This window comes from Pan paniscus, chromosome 7, assembly GCF_029289425.2.
Source record: "Pan paniscus chromosome 7, NHGRI_mPanPan1-v2.0_pri, whole genome shotgun sequence".
Lineage (NCBI taxonomy): Eukaryota > Metazoa > Chordata > Mammalia > Primates > Hominidae > Pan > Pan paniscus.
The window spans coordinates 82,654,721-82,681,647 of NC_073256.2; the positions used below are offsets into that span (position 1 = coordinate 82,654,721).

Sequence of the window (26,927 nt, forward strand, 5' to 3'; positions counted from 1 at the left end):
GTAGGAAAGGAAGCAGTCAGAAGTCTGAGGCTGTTCTTATGAGGCTCTAGGAAGGTGGGCACTGCTTGGCACAGTTGCTAAACTGTACTCTTGGCCTGTCACATTAAGTACTTGTTCAATGAATTAATGAATAAAAGAGAAGAGCTTACCTCCTCATGGTCAATTTTTAAATTGAAGTAAAATGTAAAATCTACTTATTTTAACCATTTTAAAATGTTCAGTTCAGTGTGTTTAGTACATTCACATTCACACTGTTGGGCAACCATCACCACTCTTCGTCGCCAGAGCTTTTTCATCTTCCCAAACTGAAACTGCGTACCCATTAAACAGTAATTCCTCGTTTCCTCCTCTACTCCTCCTGGGAGCCATCACTCTACTGCCTCTATGAATTTGACTATTCTAGGTACCTCATATAAGTGGAATCATACATTTGTCCTTTCATAACTGGCTTATTTCACTTAGCATAATGTTCTCAAGGTTCATCCATATTATGCATGTATTAGAATTTCCTTCCTTCTTAAGGCTGAATAACATCCTATTGTATGTAAATAGAATGTTTTGTTTATCCATTCACCTGTCAATGGACATTTCTGTTGCTTCCACCTTTGTCTATTGTGAATTACACTGCTATGAGCGTGGGTGTGCTAATATCTCTTTAAGACCCTGCTTTCAGTTCTTTTGGGTATATACCCAGAAGTGAAAGTGCTGTATCATACAGTAATTGTTTACTCTTTTTGATGAACCGCCATCCTGTTTTCCACAGTGGGTGCACCATTTTCCATTCCCAACAGTGCACAAAGCTTCTAATTTCTCCACATCCTCTCTAACACTTGTCATTTTCTGTTTTTTATTTTTATAATAAATCCTTATAGGTGTGAGGTGGTAGCTCATTGTAGTTTTGATTTGTATTTTCCTAGTGATTAGTGATGTTGAACATCTTTCTCATGTGCTTATTGGTCATTTGTTTTTCTTTAGAGAAATGATATTAGTTCTCTGCCTATTTTTTAATGATTATTTTCTTACTGTGGATTTATAGACCCCTTTATCAGAGATATGATTTGCAAGTATTTTCTCCCATTCCATGGGTTGCCTTTTCACTGTGGATTGTATTGTTTTATGCAGTTTTAAATTTTGATATGGTCCCATTTATGTGTATTTTCTTTTGGTGCCTGTACTTTTGATGTCACATTCAGGAAATCATGGCCAAATCCAAAGTGAATCTGTCCTTTCCCCTAGAATGGTCTTGAAACCCTTCCATAGATTTATGTTGTCTGCCTTTATGTGAATGGTTTTAACAACTGAGAAATGTACTACAATGTCTTTATCTTTGATCGTCCACTTAACCGTTATCAAATAAAGATTAGTATTTCCTTACCTTCCAGTACCTTTTCTCCCTACTCCTGTCACCTCCTCACATCACTCATCAGCTTCAAAACTATAATGACTATTTCAGTAGAAGGCAAGTTTCTAGTTCCAAACTTTAAAATATAAATATCAACATACTTCTTCCATTGGCCCTGGTACCAATGCTTGTGCACTTACTGAACCTGCTTTCTGGGTTTCAGAAAACAAGAGTCAGATTTCAATAATGATTATTGAAATACTCTACTGAATAGGTCAGAACTTAATTTTTTAACTTTTATTTTTCACAGAACCACATGGGCTCAGACTTAATTTTTAAGATTCCATTAAAATATTTTGGTTGAAAATGTGATTTCATACTTGTCATTTTAAGGAGTATTTGTCATTTACACTCTATTATCTTCTTCATTTAGGGGCCACTGTATTTTGTGTTGCTCCGAATGCAGTATTTCCATTTGAACTGTATAATGAAGAATACTTAGAGCAAAGGGATCTCTATCTGACTCAGTGCCAACAACAGCTGGAACAATTTATTGCCACATATGGACCTGGGACAACTATTTTCTCTAGTGATGAATAAGCAATTTGAGGAATTTTTGTTCATTCCTACTTAAGCAGTGGAGAAAAAGTGTGACTATTTTGAGAGTGACTTTGAAGTAATGCTTTGATAATACTCTGTACAGGAATATATTACAATACTGTTTTTAAAAATATAAAATATAGTCCCCTCAAAACTAATTGCTAATGGGATAAATACTAATCCAAACCTCTAAAACCAACAGAATTTTAAAGCTTAGAACAATGTGGACAATTTAAAGTGATAAAGTTGTCAAGGAGAATACTATAAAGAAAAACCTGGTTAGCCCAGAATACCAGTGGTGAACAGATAAAAATGTAAATGTTGCAATTTGAGCAGTGTGTAAAATGGCAACCTTTATGTAGTTCACTCTACTGTCACAAGATGGCAATAACTCTTTACCTACAAATTACTCTAAAACATTTTTCTTCCACTTGTGAACTTGCTAAACTGATGAGTAAATACTTTATATAACCCGAAGCTTCAAATGTAAGGCCTTTTCATACTTTATTACTGGCCTGTCCATTACATACTACTGTTTTAGAAGCCCTAAATATGGAATCGGGAAAAGCCTTGGAAGTTTTCCATATGTATACGCTAGGTTAAATGAAAAAAATACTTTACACGGAAACAAGGAGCCAATAACTTATAAATTGGCTCTCTAACCCTAACTGGTTACAAGAAAGGCTCCAAAAGGCAAAGAAACCAACTTGCAAATCTAGTCCTCATTTTTGGAGGGAAGATATCTGCTCTGAAAAGATAGGGGCACCATGAGAAAACAAATCCATCTTGTAAAATTTATAAATCCTTTTTAGTTCAGTTTCCATAACTTTAATAAAAGATCAGTTCTATTCACAGAAAAGCAAAATGTCATTACCAAATTGCCACTTTATTAACCAAGATGTTACCATGCATCAATTCTTTCAAAATTGGTCCCTTAACAGAGATGCTTAACTATACAGCTGGACCTCTCCCACTCTCTACAGGACCCGGAGGAAGTTGTTCACTATTACTGAATACCTACTAGTAGCAGGGAGTAAACAGTATTAGTTTTCAGAAGCCAAAGGTAGTGTTTTTGTTGTTTTTTTGAGATGGGGTCTCGCTCTGTCACGCAGGCTAGAGTGCAGTGGTGTGATCTTGGCACTGCAACCTCCACCTCCCGGGTTCAAGTGATTCTCCTGCTGGGATTACAGGTGCACTCCACCATGACTGGCTAATTTTTGTATTTTTAGTAGAGACAGGGTTTCACCATGTTGGCCAGGCTGGTCTTGAACTCCCGACCTCAGGTGATCTGCCTGCCTCGGTCTCCCAAAGTGCTAAGACAACAGGTATGAGCCAACACGACTGGTGACAAAGGTAGTTTTCAACAAAATATTTACATATTACAGTTCTATAATGTTAAGATGTTTATTTTGTGCTTCTCAAATACTACATTTCAAACATGTATGGCTCTCTGGGGGGAAGGCAAAACACATTCCTATTTTATAAAACTAGAATCCTTTTACAATTGGAAAGTTTAAAAACTTTTTTTTTTTGGAGACGGGCTGTCACCGTTTGGAGGGTTGTGGCGCCACCTCAGCTCCCTGCAGCCTTGACCTTGCAAGTAATTCTCCCACCTTAGGCCTCCGAGTAGCTGGGACTACAGGGACATGCTACCACCCTGGGATAACTTCTGCATTTTTTGTAGAGATGGAATTTTGCCATGTTTCCCAGGCTGGTCTCAAGTCATCCTCCCATCTCAGTACCTCAGCTTCCCAGTGTTGGGATTACAGGAGTGAGCCACCATGCATGGCACAAAGATGGCTTTTATTTACTTATCTATATTTATATATAGCTGTCACCCAAGCTGTAGTGTACTGATGCAATCATAGCTCACTGCCACCTTAATCTCCCCAGCTCAAAAAACCCAACCTCAGTCTCAAAGATGGTTACTTCACCACAAAAAAATTAAAATGTTTAAGTTTCTCATTAAAGAGTAGAAGTGTACATTCAGAAACAATTATGGGAGGTAATTCATTAATATTAAATATGCCAACGGTATTTTAAAGGTTATTGGAGAATTAGAAGGGGGTGGGGTGCAGGATGAAAAATTAATGGGTGCAATGTACACCATTCAGATAATGGCTGCACAAAAAGCTCAGACTCCAAACTACTTCATATACCTATGCAACAGAACTGCACTTGTACGCCCCAAGTCTATACTGAGGGAAATGACTAAGATGTTGCTAAACAGGTTTTATACCATTTAGCATATAAAAATTATAACCTTGGTAAAAGGAATTTATAAGCTAGTACTCAACAGGAGAAAAGATTTAGCTCTAAACCTTCACCCAGATATAAATTCAGCTTTAGAATTCTTGCCAATTTAGTCCTAGACAGACTAGTCTGCTCAGTCATTTCTCTTAACATAGCATATTGCTTAGTTATTACATGTACTAGTATTAGGATGACTTTTTTGTTCACAAAGATGAAAGCAAACTGAATAAAAAAGGTGAAACCTTTATCTGTAAGGGGGAATTTGATTGCTATTTGGTATTAAAGAGTTTTAAGATTCAACCACCTGGTACAACAGCAGGCTCTGAAGGGGAAGCCAGACAGGGAACCTAGAGGTACAAGCAATGTCTCCCCAGCTGTCAGCCTCAATGAGAATCACCACCCATAAATAAGCTAATTATTGACAAGATTATAATCTTTCGAATATGTTCAAAACAGGTCTGACTAGTGACTATGAGAATGGAGCTATTTAGAGTTGATTTAAAAGAAAACACTTTATTGTTCAGCAATTAAAAGTTAGCCAAATATGTATTTTTCTCCATAATTTATTGTGATGTTATCAACATCAAGTAAAATGCTCATTTTCATCATTTGCTTCTGTTCATGTTTTCTTGAACAAGTCTTCAATTTTCCTTCCAAAATGCTGCATGCCACACCTCCAAAACAAAGTCAGAAACCACAGTGAAAATCATTCCATACTCAAAGTTCTCATATAACCTCAATATTCACAAGTGCCCCTCAAAAAATTAATGTTGAGAATACCACACATGCAAAAGCAACTTCAACAAGAATCTGCCCCCACCCTTAAGTTTATCAGATGCTTTCTGAACTGTCAGCAGACATAGTTGCTTGACAAATCACTTACTTGAGGTAACGAAGCAGAAGTATTTTTAAACATGACAGCTAAGAACATTCATCTACAGCAACCTATATGCTAAAAAGAAAGAATATTCACCCTTAATTAAATTATTGCCTTACATACATGTCAGTAATTAATCAATGTACAGTACTGGCATCTCAGTCTTAAAATTATTTCTTCAAAGACACCCTCAGCTGGGTAAACGGCAAAAAGTAATTTAAGTCATCATTGTGCCAGCTATTAAACCTATCAGTCAAGAATACATCACATAACTAACATTAATTAAATTTAGGTACCTCAATACATGCCGTGTGATCCTAGTAGTTTTTTCACAACCTTCTACAAGTTTTTGGAAAACATCTGTTATGATGACCTTCATACACCTTCACCTCAAAGGCTTTCTTGCACCTGGAAATTAAATATTACATTTCGAATTCCCATTTTTATTTGCAGTTTGTTGGGCATCTTATATGTAGGAATGGTCCAAGAAGAGAATCTCATTCCTTTAGGAACTGTACTTGCAACCTACCTTTCAGACTCCCAAACCACTTTTTAATAAAAAAGTACTATTATTCTATTACCTGTTTCTGCTTTTTTGATAGTCAGTACTGACAAACCCAAACCTCTGTAACTGAGTATGTTTGTCTCATTAGCACCTAGTAATTCCAAAAATGAGCTTATTCTAAACTGGAAACAGGAGCCATTAGCACTGGCAGGAAAATGGTGGAAACATTTTATGATATCCTTCACTGTGGCAGTTTTGATTTTAAGACATAATGGTCATAGTGAGTACACAGCCATTGCTTTTCTGTCTCACAGCTCGACGAGGATGAGCTATGAGCCAGGTTAGATGTATAAAAACTAACGTGAAGACCTTCACCTAAAAACATTATAACGGCAAACCTAGCAGTTTCAGAGCAGGGATACCTATATTGGCATTTTTACTGGACACATTCCTGTAAAATTAAGTCCCAAGTTAACTAAAAACTGCAAAGAACATGGACTGGGGCAAAAAATCATGTCATACAGCACCCCAGGAGAATAAATCATTGAGCCAGGCAGCAATACGAAATGATTTATGAAGACATACAAGGTTGGAGCTTGCAAAAACAATCATTTTCATGTGCTGAAATGCTGAAAATGTTTCACACAATCAGTATTAGGAATATGAACTACTGGTTTTGAATAATTCAAAAAAAATTAACTGAAACAAAAAAAGTTTCAGTTTAATATTATGATTCACAGGAACTACAGACAACTACATGCATAATCCTGTCTTTACAAAGCTTAAAAAATGGGCCGGACACGGTGTCTCCTGCCTGTAATCCTAGCACTTTGTGGGGTCGGGGCGGGTGGATCACCTGAGGTCAGGAGTTCTAGACCAGCCTGGCCAAACCCCGTCTCCACTAAAAATACAATAATTAACTGGGCATGATGGTGGGTGCCTGTAATCCTAGCTACTCGGGAGGCTGAGGAAGGAGAATCGCTTGAACCTGGGAGATGGAGGTTGCAGTGTGCTGACTGCACTCCAGCCTGCACGACAGGAATGAGAATCCATCTCAAAAAAGCAACAAAAAACCCCACAAAGCTATCCACACCACCCCCCTTCCCCACAAAACCCAAAAGACTGATGGGCACAAAATTCCAAACGGTGGGTACCTATGAATAGGAAGCAGGGAAATGTAAACAATAGATACCCTAGTATTGGTAATATTATAGTTCTCAAATGTATCGGTGGATTCTTTTGTATTATGCTTCAGAACTTTCCTGCACTACCAATTTTATCAATTATTTAGTTTGAAAATTTTTAGAAGTCCCAGCACTTACCAGTGAAAACAGAATTCAAGCTACTGAAGCCTCAAAAATAATAACACCTAAAATATTTCAAGGATAAGCCATGACATTCGTCTTAACAGTTAATGATTATTTCAGACGAAGCAATGCATTTCAAATTTGAAGAAAAAAAAAAACCATACGGAGTCTCACTGATGAAATTTTAAAATTTGTTTCTATGGCCGGGCGCGGTAACTCACGCCTATAATCCCAGCACTTTGGGAGGCCTAGGCGGGTGGATCACGAGTGGTCAGGCTGGTCAGGAGTTCAAGACCAGCCTGGCCAGATGGTGAAACCCCGTCTCTACTAGAAATACAAAAATTAGCCGGGCGTGGTGGCAGGCGCTTGTAATCCCAGCTACTCGGGAGGCTGAGGCAGAGAACTGCTTGAACCCCGGGAGGTGGAGGATTCAGTGAGCCAAGATCGCGTCACTGCACTCCACCCTGGGCGACAGAACAGACTCTGGCTCAAAAAAAAAAAAAAGTTTCTGAATAGCTAACAGGTTTTCCCAGCCTCCCAGTTGCTGACCGGTTTCTTCTGTATTATGTCCAGAAATACACATCTCTATGTAAATACAAGCATCTCCGTGTGTAGCAGGCATTTAGCCTAAGGGCCTCCTATACTTGCACGTGTTGTTCTCCAACCTCCATGCCTTGACTTTAGAGCGTATTACGAAGGAAGGTCCAGGAACAAATACCGACTAGCTCTACGAATGGGTCGAGACTAGTAATGACTCAGTAAACTGCGCTTATTACAGTTTCAAAGCCACTCACAAAGTACGGTTAACTAAGGGTCGTCCTGACACCTAAGGGATAATCACCTTCCTATTTATAAAACGCTCCCTTTTAAGGAAAACAAGCTGCCTACTAAGAGACTGAAACCGCCAAGGCCGCAAGCACAACTTTGCTGGGGACACAAGAGAGATCTGGCCAAGACCGGGTGGAGCACGAAGCCCCCCGACGGTCCCTTGCAGGCACCTCCTTAAGTCAGAAGGCCCTTGCCCAGTTTCTGAGCAGAGGACAGCGAACCGGTGTTGACGGAGAAAGGTCAGCTAAGCCTTCCAGGTGGTTACTCACAAAACGCGACTGCGCAGATAGCTTGTGGGGAAAGCTCGTGGGCCTTGGGGGCACCGGGAGCGTAGCCTTTTGGCCTACGCAGCAGCCGCCCGCTCCGCTGCGCCCGGGGAAGGGACAGGGGCCGCGCTCGGCACCCATATGGCGGAGGAACCCGGCACCTAGAGGAGTTGGACCTAAGACCGCGATCACTCTCACCTCGCAGAGCCCAGCTACGGGCCCGCAGTCTCCGCCGCCGCCACCACACCGGCATGACTAACGGCTCTTCGCGCTTCTTCCTCCCTCGCCGGTCGCGCGGGAAAGGAAGAGCGACATCCGAAAGCAGCTCTTAGGCACTCCGGTGGCCCCGCCTCTTCCGGTACGCGGCCCCGCCCCTCCGCGGGTGCGAAGGGGGGGCTGAGTGCACCGGCTCTGGGGAGGGGGCGGAGGGGAGATGAGACCCGCACCTTAGCCCTCTTCCCTGGTTGCGCGGTGCGGCGACGCTGTGTACCACACAGCAAGTTTATGTGGGGGCTTTGTGACTTCCCGCAGGGTCTTTTCAGGCTCAGGAGTAACTCTGCTAGAGCTAGTCAATGTCTAATTTACCAGTTTGCAGTGGATGCAAACGAGCAGAATATGCCCTAAAAGGCCGGGCGCGGTGGCTCAAGCCTGTAATCCCAGCCCTTTGGGAGGCCTAGACGGGAGGATCACCCGATGTCAGGAGTTCGAGACCAGCCTGGCCAACATGGTGAAACCCCCATCTCTACTAAAAATACAAAAAAATTGGCCGATTGTGGTGACGCGTGCCTGTAGTCCCAGCTACCCGGGAGGCTGAGGCACGAGAAATCGCTTGAACCCGGGCAGCGGAGGTTGCAAGATCGCGCCACTGCACTCTAGCCTGGGTGAGGCTCCGTCTCAAAACAAACAAACAAAGCAAAAAACATATATATAGCATTCATAAAGCAGTTACCTACCTTGTTTATGAACATGTTATAATTTGCTGTTGATTTTCACGTCTTATTACTTCTGTTTTTCTCATTGTGTTATAGAATCCTGACTGCAAAGCACTGGGCTTGATGCTGGAGGAGAAAGGCTTATGATCTTGTTGCCAGAAAGAATACACATGAAAGCATATGATTAAACAATTGACTCATTTAAAGATAGGTCATCTCTCCTTAATATTTTTGGCTTTTGTTTTGTTTTGAGGCGGAGTCTCTCTCTGTCGCCCAGGCTGGAGTGCAGTGGCTCGATTTCGGCTCACTGCAAGCTCCGCCTCCCGGGTTCACGCCATTCTTCTGCCTCAGCCTCTCGAGTAGCTGGGACTACAGACGCCCGCCACCACGCCCAGCTAATTTTGTTGTATTTTTAGTAGAGCCGGGGTTTCACCATGTTAGCCAGGATGGACTCCATCTCCTGACCTCGTGATCCGCCTGCCTCAGCCTCCCAAAGTGCTGGAATTACAGGTGTGAGCCACTGCGCCCGGCCAATTTGTTTTTGTGTTTTGGTTGGTTGGTTTTGTTTTTAGAGACAGGGTCTCCCTCTGTTGCTCAGCCTGGAGTGCAGTAGTGCAGTCATGGCTCACAGCAGCTTCCATCTTCTAGGATCCTCAAGAGATTCTCCCACCTCAGTCTTGAGTAGCTAAGTGCTCACCACCATGCCCTGCTAATTTTTAAAACGTTTCGTAGAGATGCGGGGGTCTCCCTATGTTGGCCAGGCTGGTCTCCAACTCCTGGCCTTAAGCTGTCCTCTCGCCTTGGCTTCTCAAAGTGCTGGGATTACAGGCATGAGCCACAGCGCCTGGCCAATCTCTCCTTTAGACACCGGAAATCTAAGAAACGAATACAAAATCCGGTACAAAATTTCAATTTGTCTCAAGTAACATAGAGTATGAATATCTAAGCCTAGTAAGCCTAGCAAAACAAATTGTGATTGTACCTCCTTTAACAAAGGATTGCAAAGTATTTCACAGGAGCTTAAAAATCTTTGCTTGGGCCTCCAAATGGAAGCCGTTTCTCCTGTTAAGCAGTGACTTGGACCTCAACCTGCTTCTTGGACTAAGATTCCTGGCTGGATGTTGCTTCCACAACCTAATTTTGCAACCTGGGCTGTCACCTCCAGTGTGAAGGGGAAGCTGTGGGAGCCACCATTACTAAAAGGTATAAGTGAGAGTTAGTTTGGACATTAAATCCATAGATGCTAAGGCAACAATTTAGGCAAGTTCTTGGTGTCACTGAGCCCAGGGCCATATGATAACTGGAGGCAAACATGGACAATTCCCCTGCCATGGTTCCAGAGAGGATAGCTCCTGCGTTGCTAACAGCTTTGTGTTGTCTCCTGCAGGCATTCACAGGGCATTCATTGACCTCTACTGAGCCGGGTGGACAGATTAGGAAGGGGCCACTGCCTTATTGACTTACTATGTTCTTTCTTCAGAAAGGATACAATTAAATATCTTGACTAAAATTTAGATGTTGCCAAAACTGTGCAGCCACCCATTTCAGGTTATCATCTTATGTCAGTTACTTTAATTAATAATGTCATTAAATGTATGTTTTCAACTGCAAGTAACAAAATATGCAACTAAAGTAGCTTCTGGAAAATGAGGAGTATATTATTCTATATTACAAGAAATCCAGAGGTAGATGGCTCTCGGGTTGATTGATTTAGCAGGAAAACACTGTCAGGGTTGCTGGTTGAATTCTCTGAGATTCTTGGTTTTCCCTTCATAGTTGCAAAAAGCCTCCCATAGCTGTAAACATATCTTTTTTCTTTTTTTTTTTTGAGACAGAGTCTTGCTCTGTTGCCCAGGCTGGCGTGCAGTGGCAGGATCTTGGCTCACTGCAACCTCTACCTCCTGGGTTCAAGCTATTCTCCTGCCTCAGCCTCCAGAGTAGCTGGGATTACAGGTGCCTCCCGCCATGCCCAGCTAATTTTTGTATTTTTAGTAGAGATGGGGTTTTATCATGTTGACCAGGCTGGTCTCGAACTCCTGACCTCAAGTGATCCACCTGCCCTGGCCTCCCAAAGTGCTGGGTTACAGGCGTGAGTCACTGCACCCAGCTATGTCTTCATATAACAACATTCAAAGGTGGGAAGGAGGGACATTTCACATGTTTCTCTTTTAACCGGGTTGGAAAATCTTCCCCAGAATGCCCACAGTAGACTTGTTTTCAGGTCTCACTGGCCTTCATTGGGTTACAAGTCCAGGCATTATCAGCTTATAATATGGGAAAGTGGACTCTGACAGAAAGGGAAGGGAGACGCCTGTTTGGTGGGCTGCTAATAGTGTCTGCACACAGGGGAGACTTTAAAGTGTGAGCGTATTGCTGTGAATCCATGAGCTCAGTTCTCATTACTATTCAAAGTGAGAGAAGATTACAAGGATATGATGAAAGATAGAGGAATTCTGACAAAGAATGGATACAGATTTCCAGTTCCACTTCTGTTACAAAAGCAAAAATAGCTTTTCTTTAGCATAGCTTTATTGACATACAAAAACTGCACATATTGAAAATGAAAAATCAGATAAGTTTTGACATATGTGAAACCATCACCTGTGAAACCATCACCACATTCAAAATAATCAGCATATTCATCATCCCTAAACATTTCTTCATTCCCTAATCCAAAAGTCACCCTCACATCACTCCCCTCAACTGCACCAGGGAACCACTGAATTATTTTCTGTCACTATAGATCAATTTACTTTTTCTATAATTAGTTTAAATGAAATCATTCAGAATATACTTTATTTACAGTGTTATTGAGGTATTATTGACATACAAAAAACTGCACATATTTAATCTATACAATTTGATGGGCCAGTATGCACTGTGTTTTGGTCTGGCTGCTTTCATGCAGCATAATTATTTTGAGATTCATCCATGTGGTTGTGTGTTACAATAGTTAATTCCTTTTTATTGCTGAATGGTATTCCCTTATCTGAGTATACCACAATTTTTTTTTCTGTTTTTTGTTTGTTTGTTTGTTTTTTGAGACAGAGTCTCGCACTGTTGCCCAGGCTGGAGTGCAGTGGCAGGATCTCAGCTCACTGCAACCTCTGCCTCCTGGGTTTAAGCAATTCTCCTGCCTCAGCCTCCCGAGTAGCTGGGACTACAGGCGCCTGCCATGAAGCCTGGCTAATTTTTGTATTTTTAGTAGACATGGGGTTTCACCATGTTGGCCAGGCTGGGCTCAAACTCCTTGCCTCAAGTGATCTGCCTGCCTTGGCCTCCCGAAATGCTGGGATTACAGATGTGAGCCACTGCACCAGGCCCCTGTCTTCTTCCTCCTCCTCTTCTTCTTCCTCCCTCTCTTCTTCCTCCTCCTCCACTTCCTCCTCCTCCTCTTCTTCTTCTTCCTCTTCCTCCTTCTCCTCTCTTCCTTCTCCTCTTCCTCTTCCTCTCTCTCTTTTTCTGTTGAAGCCTTTGTATTTTTTCATCTCTATTGAAGACTTCCTTGACTTCCTCTCTTCTTTGAGTTCATTTCTTGAGTTTCCTCTTCCTATGCAAAACTTTTTTTCCTATAGTTTCTTGTTGGAAAAATGCAAAGTTTAACGTTCACTACTTTATGTTTTGCTGTTAGTAAAGGGATTTTTGGAATTTAGAACTCCCTTTTCCCTTTCGAGTCTATCATCTCCAAAAGGGTTTAAGAAAGTTAATCTAGAGACTCAGAGTTGCCTAGAAGCCTTGATTACTAGTGTCCATCATTTCCCATTGTACTTTTAAAATATTCGCTTGTGTGTATGGCCAATTGATTTTTGGCATGGGTGCCAGTACCATCTATGTGGAAAGGACAGACTTTCCAACAAATGGTGCTGGGAAAACTGGATATCCAATGCAAAAATATAAAATAAAATAAAATAAAGAAGTTGGACCTTTATCCGATATTATATTTAAAAAAACTCAAAATGAATTAAAGACCTAAATTTAGGAGTTAAAACTATAAAATTCTACAAGAAAACATAGGGGACAATCTTCATGACACTGGATCTGGCAGTGATTTTTGGCTATAACACCGAAAGCACAGGCAACAAAAGGAAAAATAAATTGTACTTCATCAAATTAAAAAATTTTGTGCATCAAGGGATACTGACAAGAGAGTGGCCAGGCTAGTCTCCAACTCCTGGCCTTAAGCGATCCTCTTGCCTTGGCTTCCCAAAGTGCTGGGATTACAGGCATCAGCCACAGCACCTGGCCAATCTCTCCTTTAAAAACTGGAAATCTAAGAAACAAATACAAAATCCAGTACAAAATTTCAATTTGCCTTAAGTAACATAGAGTATGAATATCTAAGCCTAGCAAAACAAATTGTAATTTTTGTTCTTCATATATTCCAAATATTTTCTCCTAATCTATGGATGGTATGTATTTAATAACACTGAACCATACACTTAAAATTGGTTAAGATAGTAAATTTTGTTACATGTATTTTACTACAATAAGCAATTTTTTTTTTTTTTTTTTGAGATGGAGTCTCACTCCGCCGCCCAGGCTAGAGTGCAGTGGTGTGATCTCAGCTCACTGCAAGCTCCACCTCCTGGATTCAAGTGATTCTCCTGCCTCAGCCTCCCAAGTAGCCGGGATTACAGGTGCCTGCCACCACTGCCTGGCTAATTTTTGTATTTTTAGTAGAGACAGGATTTCACCATGTTGGCCAGGCTGGTCTCAGAATCCTGACCCACCTCAGCCTCCCAAAGTGCTGGAATTACAGGCGTGAGCCACCACATCTGGCCTACAATAAATAATTTTTAAAAAGACATTTTAAAAAGGAAAAAAATCCACCTATCTTCACATGGCCTGTCTCATTTTCTGCTTCTCCTTTCTGGTGATGCTCCAGTCACCATGGCCTACTCTTCGTTCTTGGAACATGTCAAATAATTTTCACATCCTAAGGCCTTTACTGTTGCCTGGAATTCTCTTGTCCCAGATTTTTGAATGGCTGACTTCTTTCCTTTTTTTTAATCTCAATTTTAATGTCAACTTCTCAGAGAGGCCACATTTCCCTTACCTGTCTAAAGTGGGCCAACTCCAACACATCTCCCTTTTAATTTCCTTCATTAACACTTAGCATAGGCCGGGCGCGGTAGCTCACGCCTGTAATCCCAGCACTTTGGGAGGCCGAGGCGGGCGGATCACCTGAGGTCGGGAGTTCGAGATCAGCCTGACCAACATGGAGAAACCTTGTCTCTACTAAAAATACAAAAATTTAGCCAGGCGTGGTGGCGCATGCCTGTAATTCCAGCTACTCGGGAGGCTGAGGCAGGAGAATTTCTTGAACCATTGCACTCCAGCCTGGGCAGCAAGAGTGAAATTCTGTCAAAAAAAAAAAAAACACTTAGCATAATCTGCAATTTTCTTGTTTACTTACTTACATACTTTTACACCCTCACTGCATATAAATCCTGTAAGAGGAAAGTTCTTGTCTTATTCACCTTTTTATTCCTGGCACCTAATACAGTCCCTAGCACTTAATAAATATTTGTTGAATGAATAAATAAATGAATCACACATATGTGCTGATTTGGAAAAATTTTCAAGATATTTAAAAATTTTAAAGCTAAGTGCAGAAGGTATTTGGAAAGACTACATTTTTGGTTAGATTTTAAAAATGCAGGGCGGGAGGGAGGATCACTTGAGCCTAGGAGTTCAAGACCAGCTGAGCAACATAAGGAGACCCGGTATCTACAAAAAATAAAAAAATTATCTGGGTGTGGTGGTGCGTGCCTGGTGGTATAGTTGCAGCTACATAGAGTCTGAGGTGGGAGGATAGCTTGAACCCAGAACATCGAGGCTGCAGTGAATCTGATCTCACCACTGCACTCCAGCCTTGGTGACAGAGTGAGACCCTGTCTCACAAAAAAAAAAAAAAAAAAAAGAAAAGAAAAAGAAAAAAGAAGCATATATATGATTGTTAATGCATAGGACTTTTTTTTTAAGAGACTACAAAAGCACCTGTTTGTGGCTGGGCGTGGTGGCTCCCACCTGTAATCCCAACACTTTGGGAGGCCAAGGCCGGTGGATTGCTCAAGCCTAGGAGTTCCAGACCAGCCTGGGCAACATTGTGAAACCCTGTCTCTACAAAAGAAATACAAAAAAATTAGCCAGGTGTGATGGCACGTGCCTGTAGTCCCAGCTACTTGGGAGGCTGAGGCACGAGAATCACTTGAGCCCAGGAGGTGGAGGATGCAGTGAGCTGAGATCGCACCACTGTACTCCAGTCTGGATGACAGACCAATACTCTGTCTCAAACAAACAAAAAAACAAAAAATAACCTGTTTGTAATTTTATAATTAATGCCTCTAGGAGTGAAATTTGGGTTTGTGGGGAGAGTGATATTTTTATTTTTTATTATATCATTCTTTCCTATTTGGATTTTTATTATGCATATGTATTGATTTTGTAATTAAATTAAATTGAAAAAATACTATTAAAGTAGTACATTTTCTCTGCAGGGTGCAAAAATAGACCATTTCTAAGATTTGCCCCATCAGTCCATTATTTCTTCATCCTGAGTGGCATTATAAAAAGAGTTCAGCATTTTCCAGCAATGAGTGCCTCCCTGGGGGTCACTGGTCTCTAAGTTGCTGAACTGAGCTAATGCTGACAATTGCAAACACAACTAAAACCACTTCAAGGGGAAAGTTTCATGGTTTAAATGTGATATAGTTAGTTTATCAAAAGTAACTTTTAAAAAATAGCGCTTCTTTGATAATATAATCATGATTACCTTAGGAAGTTTACGTTTTGTAGATAGACATACATGTCGATTCAGGGACATATAGGGTATTATTTTTTATGGGCTGTCATAATCTATAGTCTGCACTTACATACGTGAATCTCATTAGTAATTTAATACATTTGGCCCTCGGCCCTTTTTCATATTAGTGAATGATTTAGAGAGCCTCCCATGTCCCCTAGATGTTTGCAGCAGAAAATGGGGTTGGAACTGGTAGGAAGTTGGCTGTAATAACCACATCCTTGTGCTTTTCCTTGCTCAATAGTAAGCATGTCAAAATAGAGTTAATCCAAGAGAAATGTAAATGACCCTAGTCATAAATGCATGACTTTTCTATATAAGATTCTTTTACCTCAAGCAGAATTATTTTTAAACATAATATTGACATTGAGATAATCATAGTATTTATACCTCTCGTCAAGGTTAAAGTTCCAAATCTGTGGAAAAATACATTAAATTGTCAGAAACTAGGGCACTGATCTAAATGAAAATTGATTCTTAAACACTTGAAATATATGAACTTTACTGAGATAATTTTGGTGAAAATTAACTAAATTACTTATACTTATGATTTCTGCCAGGATCCAAAATAATGAGGTAGCCACAGTGGCTTTAATTGTCAATGTGAGACACTAGTGTTTTCCTTTTCTGTTTAAACATCTACATTTTATGTTATGAATAAACTTTGCAAATAACTACTTAAATACTACAAATTCTGAATGCAAAGGAATGTTTTAAAATTATTCAAGCTGGCCAATGAGACCTGATGGGAAGTCTGCTAGGGAACTTGAGGGAAGGTTTTCTTCTGTGAAGAAGAGACACATATGGGAAGAAATGCCTCTTCTTCCCATTAATATTCTCATCTAGACACTGAAAGAACACCTGGCCCTGCTGCAAATGTCTTGTTAAATGAGGGGAGTTTATCTGAGATGGCAAAGTGGAAAAGAGAAGGAGCCCAGCAACATAAAGACATCTAATAGTCACCAAATTAAATAGAATGAACTAGCCAGGGAGCCACTCCAGCGTAGGCTTCTTGTTACATAAAATAATAATTTTTTTAACTCTTAAAAAAGTATTCAAGAATGATTACACAGAGAGTCCAGAATGTGGAAGTAATTGAAACATTCAAACTAACGTTAAATTATGTTATTCACACCTCAGCGATAATATAATATAAATTATGTCCTGAAATTAACATCCCATTAAAGCTTTCAACAAATTACTATAAGGAATCAGCAACCCTTTTCTGAAATTTTACCGGCTTCACTTTTTTTTTTTTTTTTTTTTTTTGAGACGGAGTCTCGCTCTGTCGCCCAGGCTGGAGTGCAGTGCAGTGGCACAATCTTGGCTCACTGCAACCTCCACCTCCCGGGTTCAAGCAATTCTCCTGCCTCAGCCTCCCGAGTAGCTGGGACTACAGGGTTGTGCCATCACGGCCAGCTAATTTTTCTATTTTTAGTAGAGGCGGGGTTTCACTGTGTTGGCCAGGTTGGTTTCGAATTCCTGACCTCATGATCTGCCCACCTTGGCCTCCCAAAGTGTTGGGATTACTGGCTTGAGCCACGTGCCTGGCCACCATCTCATTTTTAAGGGACAATAAGTATGCTGTTCTCAAAAGTCTCCAGGGGAAAAAAATAATGATCGACAAGGAAGATATTAACTGGAAGGAACAGTTAACTAGAGGGCATAATGTTGCAATTGCAGCCAGGTAGAAAACTGATTTGAATATCCTTCACGTGTGTGTGTATTTACATACATGTTCTTGTGTGTTACATACGTATATGTCAGAGATTCCTGTGCCCCAAAAGACAAAAGTCACCTTTTAGAGAGTGTCATCCTTCTGTGTGTATGAGCCCTCTCCCAGGAACCTGGAAACTTTGGTCCACTGGTGAGGTTACACATGGACATGGGCTCCCTACCCCCTTGATAACCACACAGGACACAAAAACAGCAAGGCCCTGTTTAAAGAAAAGAAAATGAATGACTATCTTCCATTTTGCAACAACCATCATATATAAATCTTGTAGTTCTTCAAACAAAGAACATTTTCTCATGTGGATAAGCCTTTACTCTCTGGCTAGCTGCTATACCTTATCTAGGGCCTCCACCCCACCAACCCCCGCCCCCCCCCACCCTCCCCCTCGCCAAGGTGGGGTATCTTGGAGCAGAGGTGCTTAGAGACGATAGGTGGATTCAAACACTCCCTGATTTGTTTGTGGTGGGTTAAGTAAGTGAAGTTTTGTCTAAAAACTTGGGGTCACCAGAAAGGAAGTTACAGTCTGGCCCATGGGCATGACTTCTTCCAGACCCCTCAGGAAGAAATTTAGAACAAAGAACGGAGGTCAGATTTCAGTCCTTAGTTCCCCCGCATCTGAGGTCTACATGCCAGCAGATCCACCTGGTGGGGGTCCAGGTTTCTGAAAACAACCCAGATACATGTGCTAAGATGTTGAGACCTATAATTCCAGCTACTCGGTAGGCTGAAGACAGAGGATCGCCTGGGCGCAGGAGGTCGAGGCTGCAGTAAGCCATGATAGTGCCACTGCACAAAGTGAGACCCTTTGCACAAAGTGAGACCCTTTGCACAAAGTGAGCTACCATGCCCGGCAAAGTATCATGTTTTTGTATTTTTAAAAATTGATGTATGGGATTCTAATCTTTTTTCTTTCTTTCTTTCTTTTTGTTTTTATGGAGTCTCACTCTGTCACCCAGGCTGGAATGCAGTGGTGTATCTCGGCTCATTGCAACCTGCCCCTCCTGGGTTTAAGCGATTCAGCGATTCTCATGCCTCAGCCTCCCCAGTAGCTGGGATAACAGGCCCCCACCCCCAAGCCCGGCTTATTTTTGTATTATTAGTAGAGACAGGGTTTCACCATGTTGGCCAGGCTGGTCTCGAACTCCTGACCTCAAGTGATCCACCTGCCTCGGCCTCCCGAAGTGCTGGAATTACAGGCATGAGCCACTGTGCCTGGCCTGATACTGATCTTTTATCAATTAACAGATATACATTGCAAATAACCTCTCCTGGTCCGTTTTGTTTTTTAGTACGTTTATGGAGTTTCATGTTCTTGGGAAGTCTGTGCTTCCCAGGAGCTCCCCAGCACCCAACACCTCAGCATTTCTATAGAAGATTTCTGGTAACCCTTACGTCCAAATCCTTTAACATGCCTTTCAAGGTCCTCGTTGATTTGAAAATTGGAAGTAATACAGTACTTATTCCAAGGATTTTGTGGGTTAAATGAAATAATATATATGAAGAATCCACCCCCACCCCCCTCCTCAATGCACTTTCCTTCAAAGTATCATGTTTTACTTGCCTGCTTTTTCCTCTGTCTAGAGGTTTCTTTTCCTTTCTTTTTTTTTTTTTTTTTTTGAGACAAGTCTCACTCTGTCGCTAAGGCTAGAGTGCAGTGGCACCGTGTCAGCTCACTGCAACCTCCGTCTCCTGGGTTCAAGCAATTCTCCTGCCTCAGCCTCCTGAGTAGCTGGGATTACAGGCGCCCACCACCACGCCCAGCTAGTTTATATATTTTTAGTAGAGACAGGATTTCACCATGTTGGCCAGGCTGGTCTCGAACTCCTGACCTCACGTGATCCACCCACCTCGGCCTCCCAAAGTGCTGAGATTACAGGCGTGAGCCACTGTGCCCAGCCTAGAAGGTTCTTTTCATCCCTCTTTGCCTTCCTTGATCTCTTACAACTGAGTTAGTTGCCCCTGGCAGACACTTTTTGTTTTGTGTTTAGAGATGGGTTCTCACTTTGTTGCCCAGGCTGGATTCAAACTCCTGGGCTCAACAGTTTGAGCCTCCTGTTTCAGCCTCTCTCACATTCGGTCCATAGCATCCAGAAATAGTGTTTAACCAGTGATCTGAGCGTCCCTTGGCCCAATCAATATGACACAAAAAATTAACCATCATGTATGTCTAGCAAAGGCAGCATGCTTCTGGAGTCAGCCACTATAGGGCAGCTTCCTGTTTGGCAAGCAGAGTTCAGATCATGGCAGAAGTATCAGCTACCTTGGCAGCCCAGTTCCATGGAATGGATTTAGAAATTGTTACTATAAATCCAGCCCAGCTTAGTTTCATCTCATGATTCTGTAAGTCACTAATAACCTATAAGCTTCCTTCCTCTCCTCTCCTCTCCTCTCCTCCCCTCCCCTCCCCTCCCCTCCCCTCTCCTCCCCTCCCCTCCCCTCCCCTCCCCTCTCCTCCCCTCCCCTCCCCTCCCCTCTCCTCCCCTCCCCTCCCCTCTCCTCCCCTCCCCTCCCCTCTCCTCTCCTCTCCCTCTTTCTCTCTCTCTTTCTTTCTCTCCCTTTCTTTTCCCTCCCTCCCTCCCTCCCTTCCTTGCTTCCTTCCTTTCTTTCTCTCTCTCCTTTTCTTTTCTTTTCTTTTTTCTTTTTTTTGAGACAGGGTCTTGCTCTGTCACCCAGGCTGGTGTGGTGGCTCAATCACAGCTCGCTCAGCTTCATCACCTGGTAAGCCCCTTTCTTTTTAAACTAGCTAAAGCAGATACTGCAGCCAAACTCAAACTGATATACCTTCCTTACACATGGGGGTGACTTTATGACCCAGTTCTGGCCGATAAAAAATAAGTGGAAGCAGCCAGGCGCAGTGGCTCACGCCTGTAATCCCAGCACTTTGGGAGGTGGAGGCAGGTGGATCACAAGGTCAGGAGATCAAGACCATCCTGGCTAACATGGTGAAACCCTGTCTCTACTAAAAATACAAAAACTTAGCCAGGTGTGGTGGTGGGCACCTGTAGTCCCAGCTACTCGAGAGGCTGAGGCAGGAGAATGGTGTGAACCCGGGAGGCAGAGCTTGCAGTGAGCTGAGATCGCGCCACTGCACTCCAGCCTGGGCGACAGAGCGAGACTCTGTCGCCAAAAAAAAAAAAAAAAATAGTAAGTGGAAGCTTTAATTACACTAAGCCACCTTACCAGTCCTGGACTGCCTACTTACGGATTTCTTTTCTTTGCTTTCTTTTTTTCCTTTTTCTTTTTTTTTGAGACAGAGTCTCGCTCTGTCACCCAGGCTGGAGTGCAGTGGTGCCATCTCGGCTCACTGCAATCTCTGCCTCCCTGGTTCAAGCGATTCTCCTGTCTCAGCCTCCCAAGTAGCTGGGACTATAGGCGCCCACCAAGCCCGGCTAATTTTTTTTGTATTTTTAGTAGAGATGGGGTTTCACTGTGTTGGCCAGGCTGGTCTTGAACTCCTGACCTCGTGATCTGCCCGCCTCAGCCTCCCAAAGTGCTGGGATTACAGGCGTGAGACCCCAGCACCCGGCCTGGATTTCTTTTAGAGAATAAATTTTTAATTTACTAAAGCCACTATAGTTGAGTCTTTCTTATTAGCAGCTGAATGCAATTCCTAACTAATCTAGTAAGCAATGAACAATGCCTGCCGTAGCATTACAAAAACATTTGTGGGCCAGGCATGGTGGCTCACACCTGTAATCCCAGCACTTTGGGAGGACGAGGCGGGTGGATCACGAGGTCAGGAGATCGAGACCATCCTGGCTAACACGGTGAAACCCTGTCTCTACTAAAAATACAAAAAATTAGCCGGGCGTGGTGGCGGGCGCCTATAGTCCCAGCTACTCGGGAGGCTGCTTGCAGTGAGCTTGCAGTGAGCCGAGATCGAGCCACTGCACTCCAGCCTGGGCGACAGAGTGAGACTCTGTCTCAAAAAATAAATAAATAAAATAAAAAAATAAAAAAATTTGTGGACCAACTGATGATTGATGAACAAAGGCACTGAAGCGTGAAATAGCTAGCTGTGTGTGTGTGCGCGCATGTGTTTACTAATAATTAAAATGTAAAATAGGAAGTAGTGGAGGGCAGTGACATAGGAAGAGGGTTCATAAATCAAGTTAAGGGGTTAGACTTCATCCTTAGATCATGGGATACCACTGAAGGGATTTGAGCAAGTATGTTACATCTTCAGGTTTGCATTTTTTGATAGGTTACTTGGGTGCAGCCAATACTGAAGGCTGGGAAAACTGTCAAGGCTACAAATTATAAGGTAAAAATGATGAATACCTGCAATAATTATTCTTACATACATTTACAAATGTAAGTATATCAATAGGGATTTTTGTATGTTTTTTGTTTTTTGAGAGGGAGTCTTGCTCCACTGCCCAGGCTGGAGTGCAGTGCCTCAATCTTGGCTTACTGCAACCTCTGCCTCCCAGGTTCAAGCGATTCTCCTGCCTCAGCCTCTTGAGTAGCTGAAATTACAGGCACATGCCACCACGCCTGGCTAATTTTTGTGTTTTTAGTAGAGACGGGGTTTCACCATCTTGGCCAGGCTTGTCTCGAATTCCTGACCTCATGATCCACCCGCCTTGTTTCCCAAAGTTCTGGGATTACAGGTGTGAGCCACTGCACTTGGCCTGGTAGGGAAATTTTTTAACATGGCATTGCTAAGTCAGAGTGTGTATACTTATAATAGTGGGAGATACTGTCAAATTACATTTAAAAGAGTTTATGCTTCCAACAGTACAAAAGTCCTCATTTCCTCACCTTCACTAATGATGAGTATTTTTTGTATCATTGACAGGTGAAATATGTTCTTCCATTGCTTTTTAAATGTATATTTCTTAATTATGCCTGAACTTGTGTATCTTTTCATAAATATATTGGCTGGTTTCTTTTTTTTTTTTTTCCTGAAACAGATTCTCATTCTATCGCCCAGGCTGGAGCACAGCGGGACAATCTTGGCTCACTGCAACCTCCGCCTCCTGGGTTCAAGTGATTCTCCTGCCTCAGCCTGCTGAGTAGCTGGGATTACAGAAGCCTGCCACCATGAATGGCTAATTTTTTTATTATTAGTAGCAACGGGGTTTCACCATGTTGGCCAGGCTGGTCACGAACTCCTGACCTCAAGTGATCCGCCCACCTCAGCCTCCCAAAGTGCTGGGATTACAGGCGTGAGCCACCTTGCCCGGCCCTGTTTGGTTTCTTTCTATGAACTGCTGTTTGTTACCATTTGTGGAAGTTTTTCTTTTTTATTTTTTTTGCGGGGGGAGGGGGGACAGAGTCTCGCTCTGTTGCCTAGGCTGGAGTGCAGGGGCTCGGTCTTTGCTCCTTTGTGCAAGTTTCCACTAAGTTGTTGGTGTTTTGCTTTTTTGAAATCTGAGAACTGATTTTATGTAAAGAGATTTACTGCTTTATCATGTGTTGTGATTTTTTTCCTCTGGCTTGTGTTTTGTCTTTTGACCTTGTCTTCTGTTTTGTGAATTTATTTTTATGTAGTCAAAATTAGCCATCTTTCCCTTTAAGGCAGCTTGCGGGTTTTTGTGTCACGCTTCACCTTACATGTTTAACTCTTCATCAAATGGAGCTAATGAGCCAGGGAAGACACACCTAGCTTGCACTGAGCTGCCTACATGCACTTCCTCAGCTATTATTTCATATCAACTTTGTGAGCTAAGGGGAAGAGGGCAAAAGGCAAGGGAAATGTATTGAGAACAAACCCTATACCAAGTGCTTACCACAGTGAGAGACCTGCAGCAAAGGACCGTGTTTTCCAACCAAACTAGGGGTGCAAACTCAAGTGCTTTAAGCATCCAGGCACTAACGGAGTAGGTAGTCTAGGACAGGAACCAGGCTCTCGGAGCCATACTGTCTGGGCCTGAATCTGGCCTCTGATTAGCTGGACAACGCTGGGCAAGTTTCTCAAGACTCTTTCCTAATCCATTTGCAAAGGTCCAGGAAGGTCCTCAGTATCACCACAGTCATTTTGGTGTGTTCTAAACTATAAGGTCAGATAAGTTGGAATACTGAGCAATTAGGTGTAAACTGTTGATGCAGATAGTCCATCTCTACTGTATAATTGGGTTAAAATGTCCATACCATGACTGGAATGTGAGGAAAATAACGTAGCTTTATGTCCTGTATCCAACCTCATCTTGTTCTAGAATCCTCACTCCACCTGCCAAACAGATCCCTTTTGATGTTAGTCTCTGTTCATTAAATATTCAGCCAAGTAAAAGATGAAGCTCTATCAGTGCTGTTTACACTCAATGGGCTTCCTGCCTGTCCTTCTCCATTCATCCCTAGATGGCTTCAGGGAGTAGTTGTGAATCAAAAGGACATGGAGGGAGGGACTGCAGGCTCCCATGCTGTCTGTCCTCTGGGTCTAGACTGCACTCTGACATAGTGTGTCTGTCACCACCTGGTCCCTCAGGGTCATGCTGGCATCCACTGCTGAGATCCTGTGTCCTGCTTACAATCTCCCCTTTTGGGGGCCCTGTACTCTGTGGCCTCCCGTGTGCTGGCATCCTGGCCTGAGTACTCTCAGCAGCTTGTGACCTGTGGCAGCCTGCGGTGTGGGGCTGCCCTCAGGACCCTCCCTCAGCCATTGCTCATCTTGCCTGCCCAGGGTGTGGCTCTGGGCAGAATCTAGGGCTTTGTTGGGCTTTATCTAGAGAACTGTGGCAAGGTCAGCCCTTGTCTCCAATTTTTCACTACCCCACACTTCCCTATTTTTCTCAAGATGGACACCAGTGGAGGTTGACACCTCCACTACCTCTCAGTGCCTTGGCCTCCCTTCCCTGTTAGCACCTTTAGTAAAACTCCATTTATAGACCTCCAATCTTGGCGCTTATACATAGAGGGCAGCTTTTGGAACTTAAAATTCCATTTTCTCTCTTCATAAAGTCTGAAATTTAAGTCTATTATCTTGCTTGCTAGGGACTCTCAAAGTTATTTTTGCATTTTCTTTTTTTTTGAGACAGTTTTGCTCTCATCACCCAGGCTGGAGGGCAATGGTGCTATCTCCACTCACTGCAATCTCCACCTCCTGGGTTCAAGCAATTCTCCAGCCTCAGCCTCCCAAGTAGCTGGGATTATAGGCGCCTGCCACCATGCCCAGCTAATTTTTGTATTTCTAGTAGAGATGGGGTTTCACCATGTTGGCCAAGCTGGTTTCGAACTCCTGACCTCAGGAGATCCACCCACCGCGGCCTCCCAAAGTACTGGGATTACAGGCACGAACCACTGCGCCCAGTCTATTTTTGCATTTTCAAAGGCGTACAGTGACTTCATTCTAGGAGGAATCTGCCCTTAACCAAGAGGCCCTTAAGTCAATGAGTTAGGGAGGCTGAGGGCCACAGATCAGTTTAGCAATGAAAAATATATTATCTCCTCCCTCCTCTAAACTGCTGCATGCCCTAAGGATATTTACTAATGTGAGAGTCCCTAACTCAGCTGGGTGCAGTGGCTCACGCCTGTAATCCCAGCACTTTGGGAGGTTGAAGTATGTGGATCACTTGAGGTCAGGAGTTCGAGACCAGCCTGGCCAACATGGTGAAACCCCGTCTCTACTAATAATACAAAAAATTGGCCAGGTTTGGTGGCGCATGCCTGTAATCCCAGTACTCAGGAGGCTGAGGCAGGAGAATCACTTTAACCTGGGAGGCAGAGGTTGCAGTGAGTCCAGATTGTGCCACTGCACTTCAGCCTGGGTGACAAGAGTAAAACTGTTTCTCAAAAAAAAAAAAAAAAAGTCCCCAACTCATCGCCTATTAAGAAGTAGAAGCTAAGTCTTTTGGTACGATCTATTTCTTCTTCAACCTCTTCTTACCTCCCCTTTCCCCCTTCCTCAAGTTTGATTAAACCTCTATCTTGAAAAATAATGGGAGGCTGAGGCAGGAGAATGGCATGAACCCGGGAGGCAGAGCTTGCAGTAAGCCAAGATCGAGCCACTGCACTCCAGCCTGGGCAACAGAGCGAGACTCCGTTCTCAAAAAAAAAAAAAAAAAGAAAAATAAGCTCTTACCTCCCACCACTGAACCATACTGTCCATTCCTGCAAGAAGCTCTATTTCCTGTCAACAAAGAAAAGGAATGTGCTAATGTAAGCAAAGTGTGTATCCCTAGAGTAGCCACAAGTCTGGGTGGGCTTGCATAGGTTAGGGGAAGAGAGACCAGTAGTCATTGCTTATGGCAAGTTTTCTGTCTTCTGTTAAGCCATCTCCACTACCACCATCACCCTAGACATTGTCCAGTGTCCAGTCTCTGGCACTGGCTGGCTGGAGAGGAAAACAAGACCACCTGGGCCCAGTCTTCATTACACCAGGTGTGGCTGCTCTCTGGACCTCTCAGACCGAGTGTGGCTCAGCACTGGCAGCTTTAGTTGTTCTGGTCTGGTTCTAAAGTCAGGTCTCCTCTTTGAGGCAGTCTCTCCTGTGTGTCCCTATAACCACACACTATAGCAGGACTGGACACTGGTGGAACTGGCCTCTTCTTTCTAAATGGGGGATCTGAAAATAGCTTCACACCTTTCCTCCTCTCTTGACTCGCCTGCCTCTGCCATTGCATACCATTATTTTTACTTGATTGTAGCCCATGTTTCAAGATGACTCTGGTACAGGGTCTTATGGCCACAAGGTGGTACAGATGTTCTACACACAGAGTAGGGACACTCTTGCATAGGCCTACTTTTTAAAAATACAGCTTAATTAAATTTTTTTTTTTTCTTTTTTTTTTTTCCTGAGACAGGGTCTTACTGTCTCCTAGGCTGGAGTGCAGTGCCACAATGATGGCTCACTGCAGCCTCCACCTCCTGGGCTCAAGCAATCCTCCTACCTTAATCTCCTGAGTAGCTGGGACCACAGGCACACGCCACCATGCCTGGCTAATTTTTAAAATTTTTTTGTAAAGACGGGTTCTCACTACATTGTCCAGGCTGGTCTTGAACTCCTGGCCTCAAGTGATCCTTCCATCTCAGCCTCCCAAAGTGCTGGGACTACAGGCATGAGCCACTGCACCTGGCCTTAAAAAATTTTTTGTTCCACATCATATATCCATCTACATAAACAATTAAGCTACTTTGGCCAGGTGCAGTGGTTCACGCCTGTAATCCCAGCACTTTGGGAGGCTGAGGCGAGCAGATCACTTGAGGTCAGGAGTTCGAGAGCAGTCTGGCCAACATGGTGAAACCCTGTCTCTACTAAAAACACAAAAATTAGCTGGGTATGGTGGCAGGCGCCTGTAGTCCCAGCCACTCAGGAGGCTGAAGCAAAAGAATCGCTTGACCCCGGGAGGCGGAGGTTGCAATGAGCCAAGATGGTGCCACTGCACTCCAGCCTGGGCAACAGAGGGAACTCTGTCTCAAAAAAAAAAAAAATGGAATTAAACAACCTTATAATAGCATACATTTAACATTTTTAAGTTAGTGATTTCAGAGTCTATCTGAAAATAAAAATGGTTAAAATAAATTTTTCTTTAGACA

At 42.9% G+C, this 26,927-nt stretch overlaps 1 protein-coding gene, 1 long non-coding RNA gene and 1 other non-coding gene across 14 annotated transcripts in view; 1 reads left to right on the forward strand and 2 right to left on the reverse strand.

The window, feature by feature from the left end:
* Nucleotides 1–26,927, forward strand: part of MCMDC2 (minichromosome maintenance domain containing 2) — a 79,070-nt gene that overhangs the window by 47,797 nt on the left and 4,346 nt on the right. For 6 of the 12 annotated variants that reach the window (XM_008956714.4, XM_055116617.2, XM_055116618.2 and 3 more), the window contains one exon: nt 1,776–4,802. The exons of 3 other annotated variants lie outside the window; for them this stretch is intronic. In XM_008956714.4, coding sequence (XP_008954962.1) covers nt 1,776–1,942 — 167 coding nt within the window. In that variant the 3' untranslated portion in view covers nt 1,943–4,802. Of the gene's footprint in view, nt 1–1,775; nt 4,803–7,755; nt 8,337–26,927 lie in introns of those variants that run through there. 3 more of the 12 variants (XM_055116623.1, XM_055116629.2, XM_055116621.2) reach the window with 2 other exon arrangements.
* On the reverse strand, nt 4,689–8,313 carry LOC103783799 (uncharacterized). Its single transcript, XR_609376.3, has 4 exons — nt 8,177–8,313; nt 5,369–5,480; nt 5,079–5,147; nt 4,689–4,869 (listed from the first exon to the last, which is right to left on the reverse strand). It is a non-coding gene; the product is annotated as an uncharacterized LOC103783799 (long non-coding RNA).
* Nucleotides 5,222–5,310, reverse strand: LOC112440765 (small nucleolar RNA SNORD87). The gene has a single exon (XR_003028778.1). It is a non-coding gene; the product is annotated as a small nucleolar RNA SNORD87 (small nucleolar RNA).